This window comes from Ambystoma mexicanum, chromosome 10, assembly GCF_040938575.1.
Source record: "Ambystoma mexicanum isolate Mex_15411 chromosome 10, UKY_AmexF1_1, whole genome shotgun sequence".
Lineage (NCBI taxonomy): Eukaryota > Metazoa > Chordata > Amphibia > Caudata > Ambystomatidae > Ambystoma > Ambystoma mexicanum.
Genome location: NC_090932.1, coordinates 233,280,972 through 233,295,954, shown reverse-complemented (window position 1 = coordinate 233,295,954; position 14,983 = coordinate 233,280,972). Strand labels below are relative to the sequence as shown.

At 49.3% G+C, this 14,983-nt stretch overlaps 1 protein-coding gene across 3 annotated transcripts in view; it reads right to left on the bottom strand.

Annotated features, from left to right (window-relative positions):
• Window positions 1-434: 434 nt before the first annotated feature.
• The window catches only part of POLR3D (RNA polymerase III subunit D), a 244,833-nt gene continuing 230,284 nt past the window's right edge, over window positions 435-14,983 (bottom strand). For 2 of the 3 annotated variants that reach the window (XM_069617751.1, XM_069617752.1), the window contains exons 9-10: window positions 2,550-2,624; window positions 435-781 (exon numbers count right to left, since the gene is read on the bottom strand). In XM_069617751.1, coding sequence (XP_069473852.1) covers window positions 659-781; window positions 2,550-2,624 — 198 coding nt within the window. In that variant the 3' untranslated portion in view covers window positions 435-658. The remainder of the gene's footprint in view (window positions 782-2,549; window positions 2,625-14,983) is intronic. The other variant, XM_069617753.1, reaches the window with a different exon arrangement.

Below are 14,983 nucleotides of genomic sequence, written 5' to 3'. Positions count from 1 at the left end.
CGGGCACGGTGCATACCATTTATATAAGCGTAGACAGAATGGACGCCGCCGAGGGACGCAGTTGATGACGCACAGCGCCCCCTGCAGTCGAAACATTTCAGAAGCTGCAAGCAAGATATCTGGTACATCCGTGGGAGGACACAATCCATTAGAAAAGCCATTTCAATTAAAACTCCACAATCACTGCCGTAAAAAGCAAAGCCAATTCTAGTCCATGGGAAAGTTGACAGATAAAACAAGTGTCTTCTTCAGGTTAATGAGCGTCAAAGCCTTCCATACATTATTAAAACCGGTAGTGTGGTGCATGAGCATGTCTTATTCCTTCTGAACCAATAAGTGCACCAGTCAAATACACACCTAACCACAGAGATGCTGACCAAGGACCTCGTCCAATCATACATTCACGACCATCAACAGACACCATTTGGCCCATATTCTTGCAAATGCTAGCAAACTTTAATCTGTACAAATTTGGCTTGACATTAATGAATAAATACATATGTTATATACAGATTCATACATTTTGAAGGCTGGTCAGTAGACCAGTTTAGGGTTTCAACTCAGTCACCCCTTGGATCACAATGCTTTGTCAAATGATCCTGCAACGTTCTTGGTGAGGTATTAGGAGTGCCATGGTGGAGTATACATCATGGATCTCTCATCGCTGCTTGTATTCCAGCAAGGACTCGAAGTCGGGTGAGCAGACCAGTTTATGCTTTACATGGCCGAGAACTGTCATATCTCCTGTGCGACCATCTCCGTGATCTATGGACACCAATTCCTGCAAACAAACAGAAACAGAAGGCACAGGACATTAACTGTGGGTGTGGAATAGAGTAAAGCAGTAGTTAAGTACCCTCAATAATAGTCCAAAGCCAGTACAGTACAGCATTGCTACTGACAATTACCCACAGACCTACCAATCTTAACAACACTGCACCATTTGCTGATTTCTGATACAGAGCCAACTGTGTTTTAGGACCATTTCTCCAGGAGATCCTCCTACTGATTGATAATCTTTAGAAGGATGTAACCAGTATGGATATTGCAATTTGTCTAAAGTAAAAGTTAATATTACCTCTCTTATTATCAAGTAATCCGCTCAAACCATGTTTCTTTACATTTTAAATGAAATTGGCTCTGAATCCTCAGTCCTGCAGATACAATCTAATTATTTTTCACTGTGTGTATGAGCAAGTCTTCTGATCACTGCCTTGTGTTGTTTTTGGGAGCGTCTTTTCTTCTAAAAGCACTGTCCCTTTTCACATTGCTGGAGATAGTATTTTATTTTTTTATTTAGCATCTTTCAGTTTTCATTCTGAGGGAAATATGTTATGCGTTTTTCGCATTTGCTGCATTTGTTAGTAGGAGATGCCTCAAGCACAAGTAGTGATAAAACAAACCTGTAGGATGCATGCCCTACTTGTGCCCAAAACAGATATTTAAGTTTCTCAGGCTCACTTACCAGCATATTTGTAGAAAAGGCTGCCTCCCATGTTTTCTCCACGCTCTCTACTGAGTTAGGCTGCATTACTTTCACTTTACAAAAAACCAATGTGTACCTTTTCGAGCGAACCCCGCTAAGCATTGCACCCAACCTCCCCAGTACCTCACTACTCTACTGCACAGCACACCTCTTTTTTACACAGCTTTTTAAAAATCTTAATACATCCTACGTTGGCTTCATTGTACGTTTATAGAAGGTTGACCTATTTTTCCTGAAGCATTTGGGAAACTGACTTTCCTTAAAATTGCAGTGAAACCAATCTGTGGACTAAGCTAAAGAAGACAATGCAAACAACTTAGATTTCGAAGCTGGTGACAAAAGAGAAGTTATACTTAAAATAAAAGTAACATGTTGCTTTATCAGAAAATTATTGCTTCAAATAATACTTTGACTCTGCAGCTTTAACATGTCACACATGCAGCAATAAAAGCAACTTCTTGTATACACTGGATAGTCTTGATAATTATGAAGTGAAAACAATGATGAATACATATTCATATTTTTTAAATGAAGGAAAACTAATGTTTAAAAAATGTAAACACTAAAAACAGGAAATACTAATACTTTCTGTAAAAAATGCATAATTATCCTGCAGCAATTCAGAGCCGATTAAGTTTATGTTCTGCAGACTTAAGAAGTTCTCAGTGAGAGTTCATTCAAATGCGGAAGTGTCAAGAGGATACTGAAGAAATGGGCACCCAATAGCCAACGTTAACATTGCTTTGTCCTTCTGGCTGATTTGAACAAATGACATTGGACAGCATTTACGTTTTGTTTTTGATATTTTTCTGCTCATATAAAAATGACACATTTAGATTTTCTAGATGCAGGCATACAAATCTATGTAAACTGGATGGCTCATGATAATATTTTTACTGTTTCTCATTGCAACAGGGCGATTTCAAGAATTTGGTATCCATGTCCCATCTAAATCAGACAATACATTTACCAGCCTAGTGCTTAAATCCTACAACTCCTCTCAGAAGTAGTATTTACAGAGCATGAATATTTGGAAAGTTCACAAACACTATAGTATACTTGCCCAGGAGACTATGTTTATGAAGTCCACACTCCTGTTGGGGGCAATAATGGACACAGAAGCAGCAAAGGAATACCCCTAGAAAAAGAGAGAATGAAAGCTTTTTCGGGAAAGTGGTTTACCTGTATCTGCATTCTCACTCGATAACTGAGAAAGGTTATGTGGTTCATCGGAACACTACCACTGCAACACTACACATGGAGCCAGTATGGTAACAAGCGATAGGGGACTGGGTGGAAGGAGAATGTTTCTTACCTGTAACTCATGTTCTCCAGCATTGGTATAGTTCATAGATTCACATGCTGTGAATATTCCAGTCAGGCTGGGAATCCTTGGTTACTTTTTGATTCCCCTTGACCTAGGCAAGAAGAACCTAAATTGTGTAGCCTAACAACGTTGTTATGGATGTTTTAGGTCCCCACCAAAAGGGATTATTCATCTTCTTCTTCTTCTTCTCTTTTTCTCCTTCTCCTTCTTCTTCTTCTTCTTCTTCTTCTTCTTTTCTGACCCCATGGTACCAGATGTCCCTGGGTTGTAGGTGGTTTTACCTGACGAGTGGAAAGAAGGCGCATGTGAATCTATAAAAGATACCAAAGCTGGAGAGCAGGAGTTACAGGTAAGAAACGTTCATCTTCTCCAGCATTGGATCCTTCATAGATTCACATGCTGTGAATAAACTATGTAGCAGTATACAGACACTGCAGGTGCATACAGGTAAAAGCCACCCAGCACACCTTACCGCAAATTTAAGATCGTACCTTATTCGAAAAGGCGCTGTAGGACTGCTCTCCCTGTGCACACTTCTTTGGCATGCTGCTTCTCCAGGCAGTAGTGCCTCGTGAAAGTTTGCAGCACTGACCTGGTGGCCGCTTGGCAGATGTCTGCGATCGGGACCACCATGCCGCGGAAGCCGCTGTAGCGATTGTCGAATGTGCATGTGGGTGAGCTTGGAGGGACTTCCCCGCTGACTTGTGGCAGAAGACAATGGCCGACGAGATCCACCTTGCTGAAAACTTCTGAAAAGGCTTTTGAGGAAATGCTTTACGAGTCTGCGTCCAAGGAGGGATATGCCTTTTTCGCGACTGGTGTACAGAGAGATGGCTGGCAAGTGCACTTTAATGGAGTTGTGGGCAAGGCCTTATTTGGCCAGGTCTAGAAGGTATGGCAGTATATCCTGTGGCACCACCCGGAATGGGTTCAGCCCCTTCCTTGTGTTGCTAGCGTTGGGTTATGCACCATTCGCAAAATCGCTTCCCCTTCAGGCGGTAGGATTTGTTAGTGGCGGGAGCTCTCTAGGACCTGCCTACACTCTTGTGATATGTTCAGGCCTCCAAACTCTGCGAAGTCAGGAGCCATGCCGTCAGGCAAAGTGATTTGAGGTTGTGGTGCACAACTTTCCCTTGCAATATGATGTCCGGGAGAGCTGAACCACATCTGAGTAGCAGGTCTGGCGAGTCCAGTTTGGAGCAATGAGGATCACCTTGCAGCAGTGCCGCTTGATAGTCTGTATTGTGTTGCATAAGATCGGGAACGGGTACGCGAAGATGCCGTCACATGGAAAAGCAAACACATTTCCCATTGAGCCCTTTTGGGGCGGCCTGCTAGCGTACCTGGCACACTTGTGTATCGTGGCGAATAGTCTACCGTTGGTCAACCCCAGCATTGGAACAGTGATTGCAGTGTCGAGGAGTCGAGCTCCCATTTGTCGTTCTGTGACATTTCTCTGCTGAGGCTGTTCGCCGTCTGATTCTGTATCGCCGTGAGGTGGAATGCCTGAATGCTGATCCCGTGAGCAATGGCCAGTGCTATGTCAGTTGGGCTTCCTTGGACAATGTCTTGGATCTCGCTCCTCCTTGCTGTCGCAGATAAATCATTGTGGTGGTGTTGTCTGTGAGGACTTTGACCTTTGGTTTTCCAGTATTGGGATAAATGATTTCAGTGCCCATCGAACTGCTCAGAGTTAGCGTACATTTATATGTAGGTATGCCTCCTGGGGCATCCATAGTACCTTAACATGTAGTTCGTCCATGTGAGTGCCCCACCCCTGGAGGGGGGCGTCTGTAACCAAAGTTTTGTTGGGTTTTGGATCTTGAAACGTTTTCCCCCTGCAGACATTGGCTTTATTACCCCATCTTGAAGCAGCGAGCGCAGCTTGAGAAAGATACGCACTTTGCCCCCCCCTCCATGATCCGGTGGTCTGCGACCGGTTTGCTAGGAACTCTTGTAGGAGTCTCATATAAAGCCTGCAGTGTGAGACAAGCGGTATGCACAACGCCATCGTCCTGAACAGTTGCATGCATTGTTGCACTGTTTTCCCTTTGTTCGGTGTGAATGTCTTTAGTATCCACAAGGGTATTTAATCTGTCGATGGAGGGACACACCCTGGGCTCCTGGGTGGAGAATTCCACTCCCAGGAATATCAGCCTCTTGGTGGGCTGCAAGAAGGATTTCTTGTAGTTGATGGCAAAGCCCAATGCTTGTAATAGGCCCATTGTCGCTGCTATAGAAGACTGTGCTCCCTGCCTGGATGGGGCCCACACAGGCTAGTCATCTAAATAAGGATAGACGTGGTGCCGTTGTTTGCGCAGGCTGGCAGCCACTGGCGCGAGGCACTTTGTGAAGGCACGGGGAGCAGACTTCAGGCCGAATGGCAGGACCATGAACTGGTAGTGCGATTTGCCGACCACAAACCGGAGGCATTTCCGGTGCCCTGGGTGGATGGGTACGTGAAAGTATACATCCTGGATATCCAGGGATGCGAGGTATTCGTGGTGCTGCATTGCTTCTATAACCTGCTGTAATGTCATCATAGTGAACTTTCAGCGCTTTATACATTTGTTCAACCTCCTTAGGTCTAGAATGGGCCTCCATTTTCCGTCCGGTATGCGGACGACTCTGTATCGGGAGGTCACTCCCTTTCCCCTTTGGTCCCTGGGGACTTTTTCTATGGCCCTTTTTGCAGCATTAGCTGCACTTCTCGTAGGAGCACGGTTTTGTGCACCTGTGCTTGGTGGTTTGAAGGTATGGGAGGGGGTGTTTGCACTCCAGTAGATGCCTGTATACTACCACATCCAGCCCCCATTTGTCCATTGTTATGTCTCTCCAGTCTCGGGCGAACGTGGAGATCCTCCCTCCCAGGGCGCCGTGGATGGATTGTCACTGTTGGGTCTTTCCCTACCGTCCCCTTTGGTATCCGGAGGGCTGCTTGCAGTGCTGATTTTGTCAAAAGTCTTTCGATTTGTGGTACCCTTGATAAGCTCTCGTGTACCCTTGGGAATAATATGCTGAACCTCTTGAATATTGACGTCCCTTGTTGGATGAGGACGTGAATGTTCTGCCGGCTGCTCCCCTGAATTGACGAAAAGGTGCATCAGGGCCACACTTGTATTCGTAGGACCACTCTGCTGGCCACTTGTTTAAAACAGGTTTCCACCAGGTCCACCGCCATGTTAAAACCCAGGTTGGAGGATTCTTCTTCTTTCATGATTGCCTTTGCCTCCTTACGCTTCTCCTCTGGGAGGTGCTCCAGGATTGGTGCATATTTATGCCACATCTCTCTAGCAGACCTGGCTATGATGGCTAGGAAGTTGGCTGCCTTAATGTCGTGGCTCCAATCGCCAAGACTTTATTAGCAAAAGTGTCCTGCTTCTGTGCTTCATTGTCTGGTGGTTTAGCGCATTTCTGTTTTTCGGACTTAACTTTGCAGCTTGCCGCTGCCGAGAACACAGACTTGGGACATGTCTGGCAAGTGAGGCATTTCGGTGCATTTTCTGGTGGATTGTACTTTTTGTCGAGACAACTTTTCACTGCTGGAATCGTGAACGGTCGCTTCTTTGATTTAATTTCCTCCTGCCAGACATGGTCGAGGATGGGAATCGAGACCACTGCTTTTCTCCTCTTATCCATATGGTTAAAAACAAAAAACATTCCTTTTCATCCTCAGAGGCCAAAGCCAGACATGGTCGAGGATGGGAATCGAGACCACTGCTTTTCTCCTCTTATCCATATGGTTAAAAACAAAAAAAAAACATTCCTTCTCATCCTCAGAGACCAAACTCCTTGCACGCCCTCAAGACCGTAGAATGGAACCATGTCTGATGTCGTCAGGGGGAGATGGCTTAGCCAATTCCTCGTCCTGGGGGAAATCGGTGTCCCAATCATCGTCCCTTCTTGGAGGGATTGACGAGGATGTGGTGTGGTGGGGTTTGTCCGCATCCGTATTCATTAGCTCCCCTTTTTCCGGCACCGATCAGGTTGGTGGTGAAATGGTACAGCTCCTTTTGCCTAATGGAGAGGTTAGTGTTAGTGACCCACTCCTGGCCCTGCTTATTGGTCGAAGTGCGGGGGATGTTGGGGCCGGAGGGGAGAAATTGCCCTGGATTGCGAGTGCCCCCTGGTGGACCTTGCTGATCTTCCCTGCGATGTGAACCTGTGTCCGGAAGGGGAGGACCTTGCTGATCTTCCCCGCAAAGTGGACCTGGGTCAGACTAGAGATTGTTTTGGTACCTGTGGTACCTTTGGTTGAGGTGGTGGTGAGGCCGGCATCCCTGGTCTCTTCAGAGCTGCATCAAGCTGGGTGATGACCATCTGCAGGGACGAGAGGACCTGCATGGATAGTAGGGCCAGTGGGTTGGTTAACAGCACCCTTAACTACCTTTGCTGAATTTGTAGGTGGGTGGGATCTGTGGGTAGAGCTGTGCCTGCCTCTGCTTGTGGCTGTCGCAGTGCCGGACCTGCCTCCTCTTGGGGCTGTCGAACTGTTAGGTCCCCTTCCTTAATATGGCTCCTTGGTGTTGTCGGCCTAGCTGGAGCCTTCTCCTGTAATATCAGTGACTGTTCCGAGTCTGACTGTTGATGCTGCGCCTCAAAGTCGGTATCCACCTCGTACTGTGGTATATCCTCTGGTATTACCTCTGAGTACTGGGTAGGGGAGACCTGGCTAATGTGTTGCATGGTCTCATCTAGTTGTGGAGGTTGCACCTCCTGAGCAAGTTCCCATCCTCCCGTTGACAGGGTTGTCTTCGACTGGCCCTCCTTCTGTGGTTTCTTGGGACCCGGGGGTGTGTCTGTCCCAGTTGATGAGGTTGTATGCCAGGGTGACAGGGCCGTGCCCGTATAGTCTTTGTCCATGCCTTCCTCGTCCCACTCCTGCCCCTGCATACTGGTAGAAGTGCGGGGGATGTTGAGGGAGGGGGTTTGGGGGAGCGGGGTGGTGGAGAAATTAGACCTGGATTGCGAGTGCCCCCTGGAGGATCTTGCTGATTTTCCCTGCGATGTAGGCCTGTTTCCGGAAGGGGAGGACCTTGCTGATCTTCCCCACGAAGTGGACCTGGGTCAGACCAGAGATTGTTGTGGTACCTGTGGTACCGCTGGTTGAGGTGGTGGTAAGGCCGGCATCCCTGGTCTCATCAGAGCTGCATCAAGCTTGGCGATGACCCTCTGCAGGGACAAGAGGACCTGCATGGATATCAGGGCCTGTGGGTTGGTTAACAGCACCCTTAACTACCTTTGCTGAATTTGTAGGTGGGTGGGATCTGTGGGTGGAGCTGGGCCTGCCTCTGCTTGTGGCTGTCGCAGTGCCGGACCTGCCTCCTCTTGTGGCTATCGAACAGTTAGGTCCCCTTCCTGAATATGGCTCCTTGGTGTTATCGGGCTAGCTGGAGCCTCCTCCTGTAATATCACTGACAGTTCCGAGTCTGACTGTTGATGCTGCGCCTCAAAGTCAGTATCCACCTCGTACTGTAGTATATCCCCTGGTATAACCTCTGAGTACTGGGTAGTGGAGACCTGGCCGATGTGTTGCATGGTCTCATCTAGTTGAGGAGGTTGCACCTCCTGAGCAAGTTCCCGTCCTCCTGTTGACAGGGTTGTCTTCGACTGGCCCTCCTTCTGTGGTTTCTTGGGACCCAGGGGTGTGTCTCTCCCCGCTGATGAGGTTGTACGGCAGGTTGACGGGGCTGTGCCCGTGTAGTCTTTGTCCATGGCCTTCCTCGTCGATGAGTTCAGTTTACGGTGCGTCATCGACGAGCTGGTTTTGTCAGGTGTCGTGGATGAGCTGGACCTTTGGAGAGATGTGGACAGGGTTGATTTGTGGAGCGTTGTGGACGAGCCAGATTTGTGAGATGTTGTTGATGATTTAGTTCTATGTGGCGTCGTGAAAGGGTCAGGCGCCTGCTGTTTCGTCAATGTCGGCGGCCTAGCTTTGCATTACTTTTGCTGCTCTTTGTCTGTGGTCATGGAGTGCTTGGGCGCCTTCTGCGCCTCAACGGCCTCCACTGACCCGTGTTTCAGTGCTTTAGGAGTGGCCAACGACGAGGTACTTGTGCCTCCTGCCGTGCGACTCCAGTGATCTTTGCACCCCCCCCCCTCTGTTGACAAGGCCTTGCCCTCTCTCACTGACCTTGATTTACCGCTTGTGCTTTTGTCCTTCCGTTGGTTTGCTGCCTTCTGCCCTGGTGACAACTGGTTTTCTGCGGGGGACAACACCCCTCTCTGGCCCCTTCAGTTTTTCGTCTGTCTGACAACAGGGAATATTCACAGCATATGAATCTATGAAGATCCAATGCTGGAGAACCAGTGGTAGCTTTAAGTAAGAGTGTGGAAAGTCTGCAGTCGTGGAACACAAAAAAGATGTTGTACGGACAAACTTTTTCAAGTGCCCCAGTACAAATGACCATCACAATGGTCACGCCCATGCTCAGTTGGGGGGCTCACTTACAGACGGTAACACGACAGAAACGGACGGCTAAGGAAATCGATCGACATCAATGTTCTAGTACAATAGGCACTACCCAGTTTTCAGCCACTGCTAACTAGCAAAGGTGTGCTGGTAAAGCACATTTGGCAGCATTGGCGGTGTAAATCACCTCCCAGCACAAGGTTTTCTGGTGGTGGGTGTCAGTGGTAAAGGCCTTCACGGAAGGCAGCATAGACATTTCATCAACCAGTTGCTAGAACAGTTCTAGGCCGGGACCTAAATAAGGATTTGCATGGGCTTATGCTACCAACTTTCAAAATCAGTAATAAAAGTTAATTTACACATCTAATGCATACAGTTGCCTTCCTCATTGCTATCACTTCTCGAGAGGATAGCTGAGGTGCAAAACGCTTGCCTTGGAAGCAAGATGTTGCGGAGCAACACAGGTTCGATCCCTGGGTCCGCGCATAAAAACCTCTGGGTATTAAGCACGTTATAAATAACCAATTATAAGAATAAGAAGAGTGAGCAAACTGCAGCCTTTATTATACAGTCACAAACAGTTCTTCTACAGGGAAAGACAAAATGGTCTTGAGAACACTCAGTTTCTCATCAAAATACACTTCTAAATTTCACGTGAAACAATCCATCGAGTTACCAGCATTCCTCCAAAGACCAGAAAGTCACGCAAAAAAAGTCATTGCACTCACTTGATGTTAGCAGGTGAGAGACAGGCATCAAGAATCAAGAATTTTTATAGTTCTCTTTAGAGTGCACTGTATACAAGCATGCCCTATTTGAGTATTGTCATCCCACTGTAATGATTGCAAATGGGATAATTTAAGTGGTACCCGACTAATGGCTGCTATGCCACGTCCTCTCTTTCCTGTTCTATTAATGGTTTGTATCGAATAGCCTTGAGGAACCAGGAGATGAAAAATAGCATGTGACGCCTCATTGAACCATGTTTCCGTCTCCAGCTTTGGTATCTTTCATGGATTCACATGCTGTCAATATTTCCTGTCATCAGGCTGGGAAACCTCTGTAACTTTAACCTAGCGTTTTCTATGGAAAACCTTGACACTTTAGTGTCCTATCGACGTCTTTTTGGGTGCTTTAGGCTACACCAATAGGACGTCTGGTATAAATAGCTCTGCCCCTGCAGCTTCCCTTCAGATTTTAACCCCCCAAAGTAGAGGAAACCCGAATGAAGGCATTGGACCTTTCCTGGATTCACATGCTGTGAATAGATTACATAGCAGTATGACCAACCACTGGCGGTGCATGACAGGCAAACCAATCCCATGCCCCCAGGCCATAACCATGAACACAAAGGATAACATCCAACAACATGCATGATAACAGAACCAACAAGTGATAGAATAAACATACAAAAGAAACGGAAGCTGCAAGCCTATCTTATTGAAACAGGCGTTGGAGGACCACCCGTCCCACCTGCACATCTTCCATATGTTGATGTCCCAGGCAGTAGTGTCTGGAGAAGGTATGCGGCACCACCCAAGAAGCCGCCGGGCAAATGTCACTGAGTGGTATTCCAGCACAGAGTACCGACCACGCCGTGGACCTTGCAGAAAGGGCCTTAGGAGTGCCCCTCAAGGGCTTGCCAGCTTTCCCGTGACAAAACGAAATTGTGGATGAGACTCAACGGGAAAGTCCTTGATTGAGGGACCAAAAGCCACAAACAGCTGTTTCGACTTCCTGAAGTTCTGAGTACGGGCCAGATAAAACTTCAGTGCCCTCTTGATGCCCAGGGAATGCAGAGCTCTTTCCGCTGGCGTGGTCGCCTTAGCGAAGAACGAGGGCAAGGCAATTGTAGCATGTTTGTGAAACGCTGAAGGCACTTTCGGTATAAAGTGCGGATTAGTAGACAGGAGAACCTTATCTCTTATGAATCGCAGGTACAGCGGGCCAATGACCAGCGCCTGAAGCTCCAAAATCCTTCTGGCAGATGTGATTGCAACCAGAAAAGCGACTTTCCACAAGAGGAACTTCAAGGACGCGTCAACATGGGCTCAAATGGCGGTTTCATGAGAGCAGAGAGAACCACATTGAGACTCCATACAGGAGCAAACCTTTTCTATGGGGGAAATGTCCGATAAAGCCCTTTCAGAAAGTGCTTAACCAATCTGTCACTAAACAGAGGAGTAGCTTGGCGCCGTCTGGTGAATCTGGAAATGGCCGCCAAATGTACTTTGATTGAAGACAACGCCAGACTGCGCAAGATGCAGCAGGTATGGGAGAATCTGGGCCGGCGAAACGTCCAACGGCCGCACATCCGGTTGCTGCTCGCACCAGGCACAAAATATCGCCCATTTTCTAATGAAGGAGATATTAGTGGAAGGTGCCCTTGCCGCCTCCAGGATCCGACAACACTCCTGTGAGATACCTAGATGACCGAACTCTAAGTGATCAGGAGCCATGCAGCTTGGCTGAGAGATGCCACATTCTTCCCGTCGTCCTGCGACAGCAGATCCTGCTTTGCACCCAGACAAAGTGTCTCTTCCACTGCGAGATGAAGGAGATCTGAGAACCACGTCTGCCTGGGCCAGAATGGGGCGACCAAGATCACTTTGTATAGGTACCTGTGCACCAAGTGGATTGTCCTCCGAATCAGTAGAAACTGAGGGAACGCATACCCGAAGAGGCCCGTCCACGGGAACGAGAAAGCGTCTCCTTTGGACTCTGGATGATCCACTCTGCTGGCAAACAATGGGCACTGCCTGTTCTCTGGCGTGGCAAATAAGTCGAGAGGGGGAAACCCCCACTTCTGGAAGATCCTCGTCACCTGCTCTTCCTTCACCTTCCACTAGTGCAACTGCCCCCGGCCCCCCTTTCTGCTGAGAGCGACTGCCTGCACATTCTGGACCCCCTGCAGATGGTAAACTGTAATGTGAATTCCCGCTCTCAACTCCAGTACTTTGATGTGCAATAAAATCTCCTACCGAGACCACAGGCGCTGGACCTGCGACTGGTCGAGGTGCGCCCCCCAACCCACCTGGGAAGCCGTCCTTCACTATTGTGAACTGAAAATCCGGTTTCAGTAGGGGCATGCCCTGTACAAGAGTGGCTTCGCAAGCCCACCATTTCAGGGCTTCCACCAGCCCCCGGGAGAATACCCCCTTGTCCGACCATAACCCCCCGACTCTGCCACCACCTGTCTGTGAGAAATTCCTGCACTGGCCGCATGAACTGGATTCGGGATAAGCGGAATGCAGGACATCATAGAACCCAGCAGTGACATGTAACTGCGGACAAAGACCATAGTCCCTTGGGCCCATTCGGCCGTCCTGGACTGCAGCTTTACCACTCTGTCGTCCGAAGGCTTCACCAGATTTTCCTGTGTGATAAACTGAGCACAGAGAAAAAACAACTCCTTGGATGGTGTCAGATAGGATTTTGCCAAGTTGACGGCGAACCCCAGCCGTTGTAACAGGCTCATGGACGTCTGGAGAGACTCCAATGCTCTTTGCGGCGACAACCCCCGTACCAACCATTATTCCCGATACGGGTACCCAAGATGCCGCCACTGTGGAGAAAGGCAGCCACCGGAGCGAGGCATTTTGTGAACGTCCTGGGAGCCAACTTCAGTCCAAACGGGAGGACATGGAACTGGTAATTATCGTCCCCGACCAGAAACACAGGAACTTGCGATGGTTTGGCCGCATCGGGATGTGGAAGTAAGCATCCTCCAAATCCAACGACGCCAGGAACTCTCCCGGTTGCACCGCCCGGATTACATCCTGCAGCGTAAGCATCTTGAACTTCAGGCGTTGCAGATTTTTGTTCAAGGGCCGAAGATCTAGAATAGGCCTCCACTTTCCATTGGGCTTTTTGTCCCCCCCGACCTCGTTCCGACACCGGAACTGGTTCTATTGCCCCTTTCGCCAACATGAGTTGTACCTCCTGCCGCAAGACTTGCAGGTGTGGCTGCACCACCTTCACTGATTGAATTGGGAGTTGAGGACGCCAAAACTACAATGAGTGGCCGAGACGTACCGTCTCCGGCACCCAGTGGTCCGTAGTAATGAGTTCCCACTCGTCAATGTGTTGCGACACTCTGCCCCCAAGTTGACTGCCTGCACGGCAGTCATTGCTGAGACTTAGACTGCAGTCCTTTAGCAGCTGAGGCGGCAGGACCCTTCTTACGTTGCGCCTGATAGTCCCTGCTTTCCTGTGCTGACTGGAACGAGTGACTGAAGCCTTGGGAAGAGTAACTGGAGCGACTGTAACCTCTGTCGCGGCAAGCAGCAAATCTGGCATTACCAGAAGCCCCTCGAAACGCCCAAAAGGGCTGAAAAGAAGGGCCTGTTTGCAGAGCCCCCAGGGACTTTGCCATCTCAGAATCCTCCTTCCCTTTAGCGCCTCGTCGATTTTTTTACCAAAGAGCTGCTCCCCCTCACAGGGCATATCCACTATTTTATGCTGGACCTCAGGACGGAAGTCAGTGTAGCGCAGCCACGCCTGCCTCTGGAGAACAACATCATTATTTATCTGCTTGAAGCCTGATGCGTCAAGCCCACTGCAATGTTGATGCTGTGGTTGGAGGCCTCCTCCCCCTCTCGAACCAGCAGCATAGCCTCCTTAAGCTGTTGCTCCAGGAGATGATCTAAAAGCGGGCCAACCGTTGCCACATCTCCCTGTCATACCGAACCATAATGGCCAAGGAATTAGCAGACTCCGGCGTGGGCTGAGACATGAGGCACTTGGGGGTCGATTATGGTGCCTTAAACTTCTTCTCTAGACGCCCCTTCATGGCTGGTTCCGAAAAAGGGTGGCACATCGTGCGTAGGCCCTCCTGCCACACATGGTCCAAAATGGGGACTGAGAAGACTGCCTTCCGTTGTTTCCCCATGTGATCGAAGAGAAAACAGTCCTTTTGTTCTTCCTCAGGAGCCAGGCCAAATTCTTGGCATGCCTTCACCATCATAGCGTGAAACGCCCCAGCATCTTCCGGCGGAGACGGGCTACTAGGCGGTTCCACCTCAGGGTCTGTATCGCAGGTATCGTCTCTCCTGGCCGACGAGGATACCGTCGGCAGCGTTTCACGAGGCCCGCTCTCCGGATCCGAATCGACTAGCTCGCCTTCCTTTGCAGGACTTCGAGGGATGGCCAAAACCCGGTAATGGTAGCCACACTGGAGGCGAATTCCTGGGGAGACTCGGTCGAGGGGCCTCTACAGGGACACTACGCTGCACTGGAGCCACCAGACTTGGAGCCACAGGATGTCTTGCATCCAATTGTCCCAACAATGACTGGCGCGTACTTAACACCTGCATGGACAGCAGAGAGTGTGGGTTCACCAATGGGTACATGGGTGCCCCAGCCCCAACCACACTGGACGTAGCTGGGCCTGCCTCCCGCAGACCCAGCGCCGACGGATCGAAACCTGGGTCGTGCTCCTCCTCCAGACCCGAGGACACAGAAAATGGAGCTGGATCCTGTTGAAGAAGGTCCACCGGGAGCAACTGCCCGAAGCCGGCCCCAGACTGCCACGGATCCCCCGTAGACAACAAATCGCCATCCATCTCCAGCTGCTCCATCGACAGCAATTGCGTCCCACTGACAGTCACAGCAGTAGTCAGAGATGACGAAACCCACGTCGATAACGGAAGTGAGGACTGGACCATACTAAAGCCCCCACAGGCCTGGCCTTGTCCGGCGAAGCGGACCGCTTGGATGAAGCGCCAGAACGGTGTTTCAACAAGTCCCTGCTGGCAGA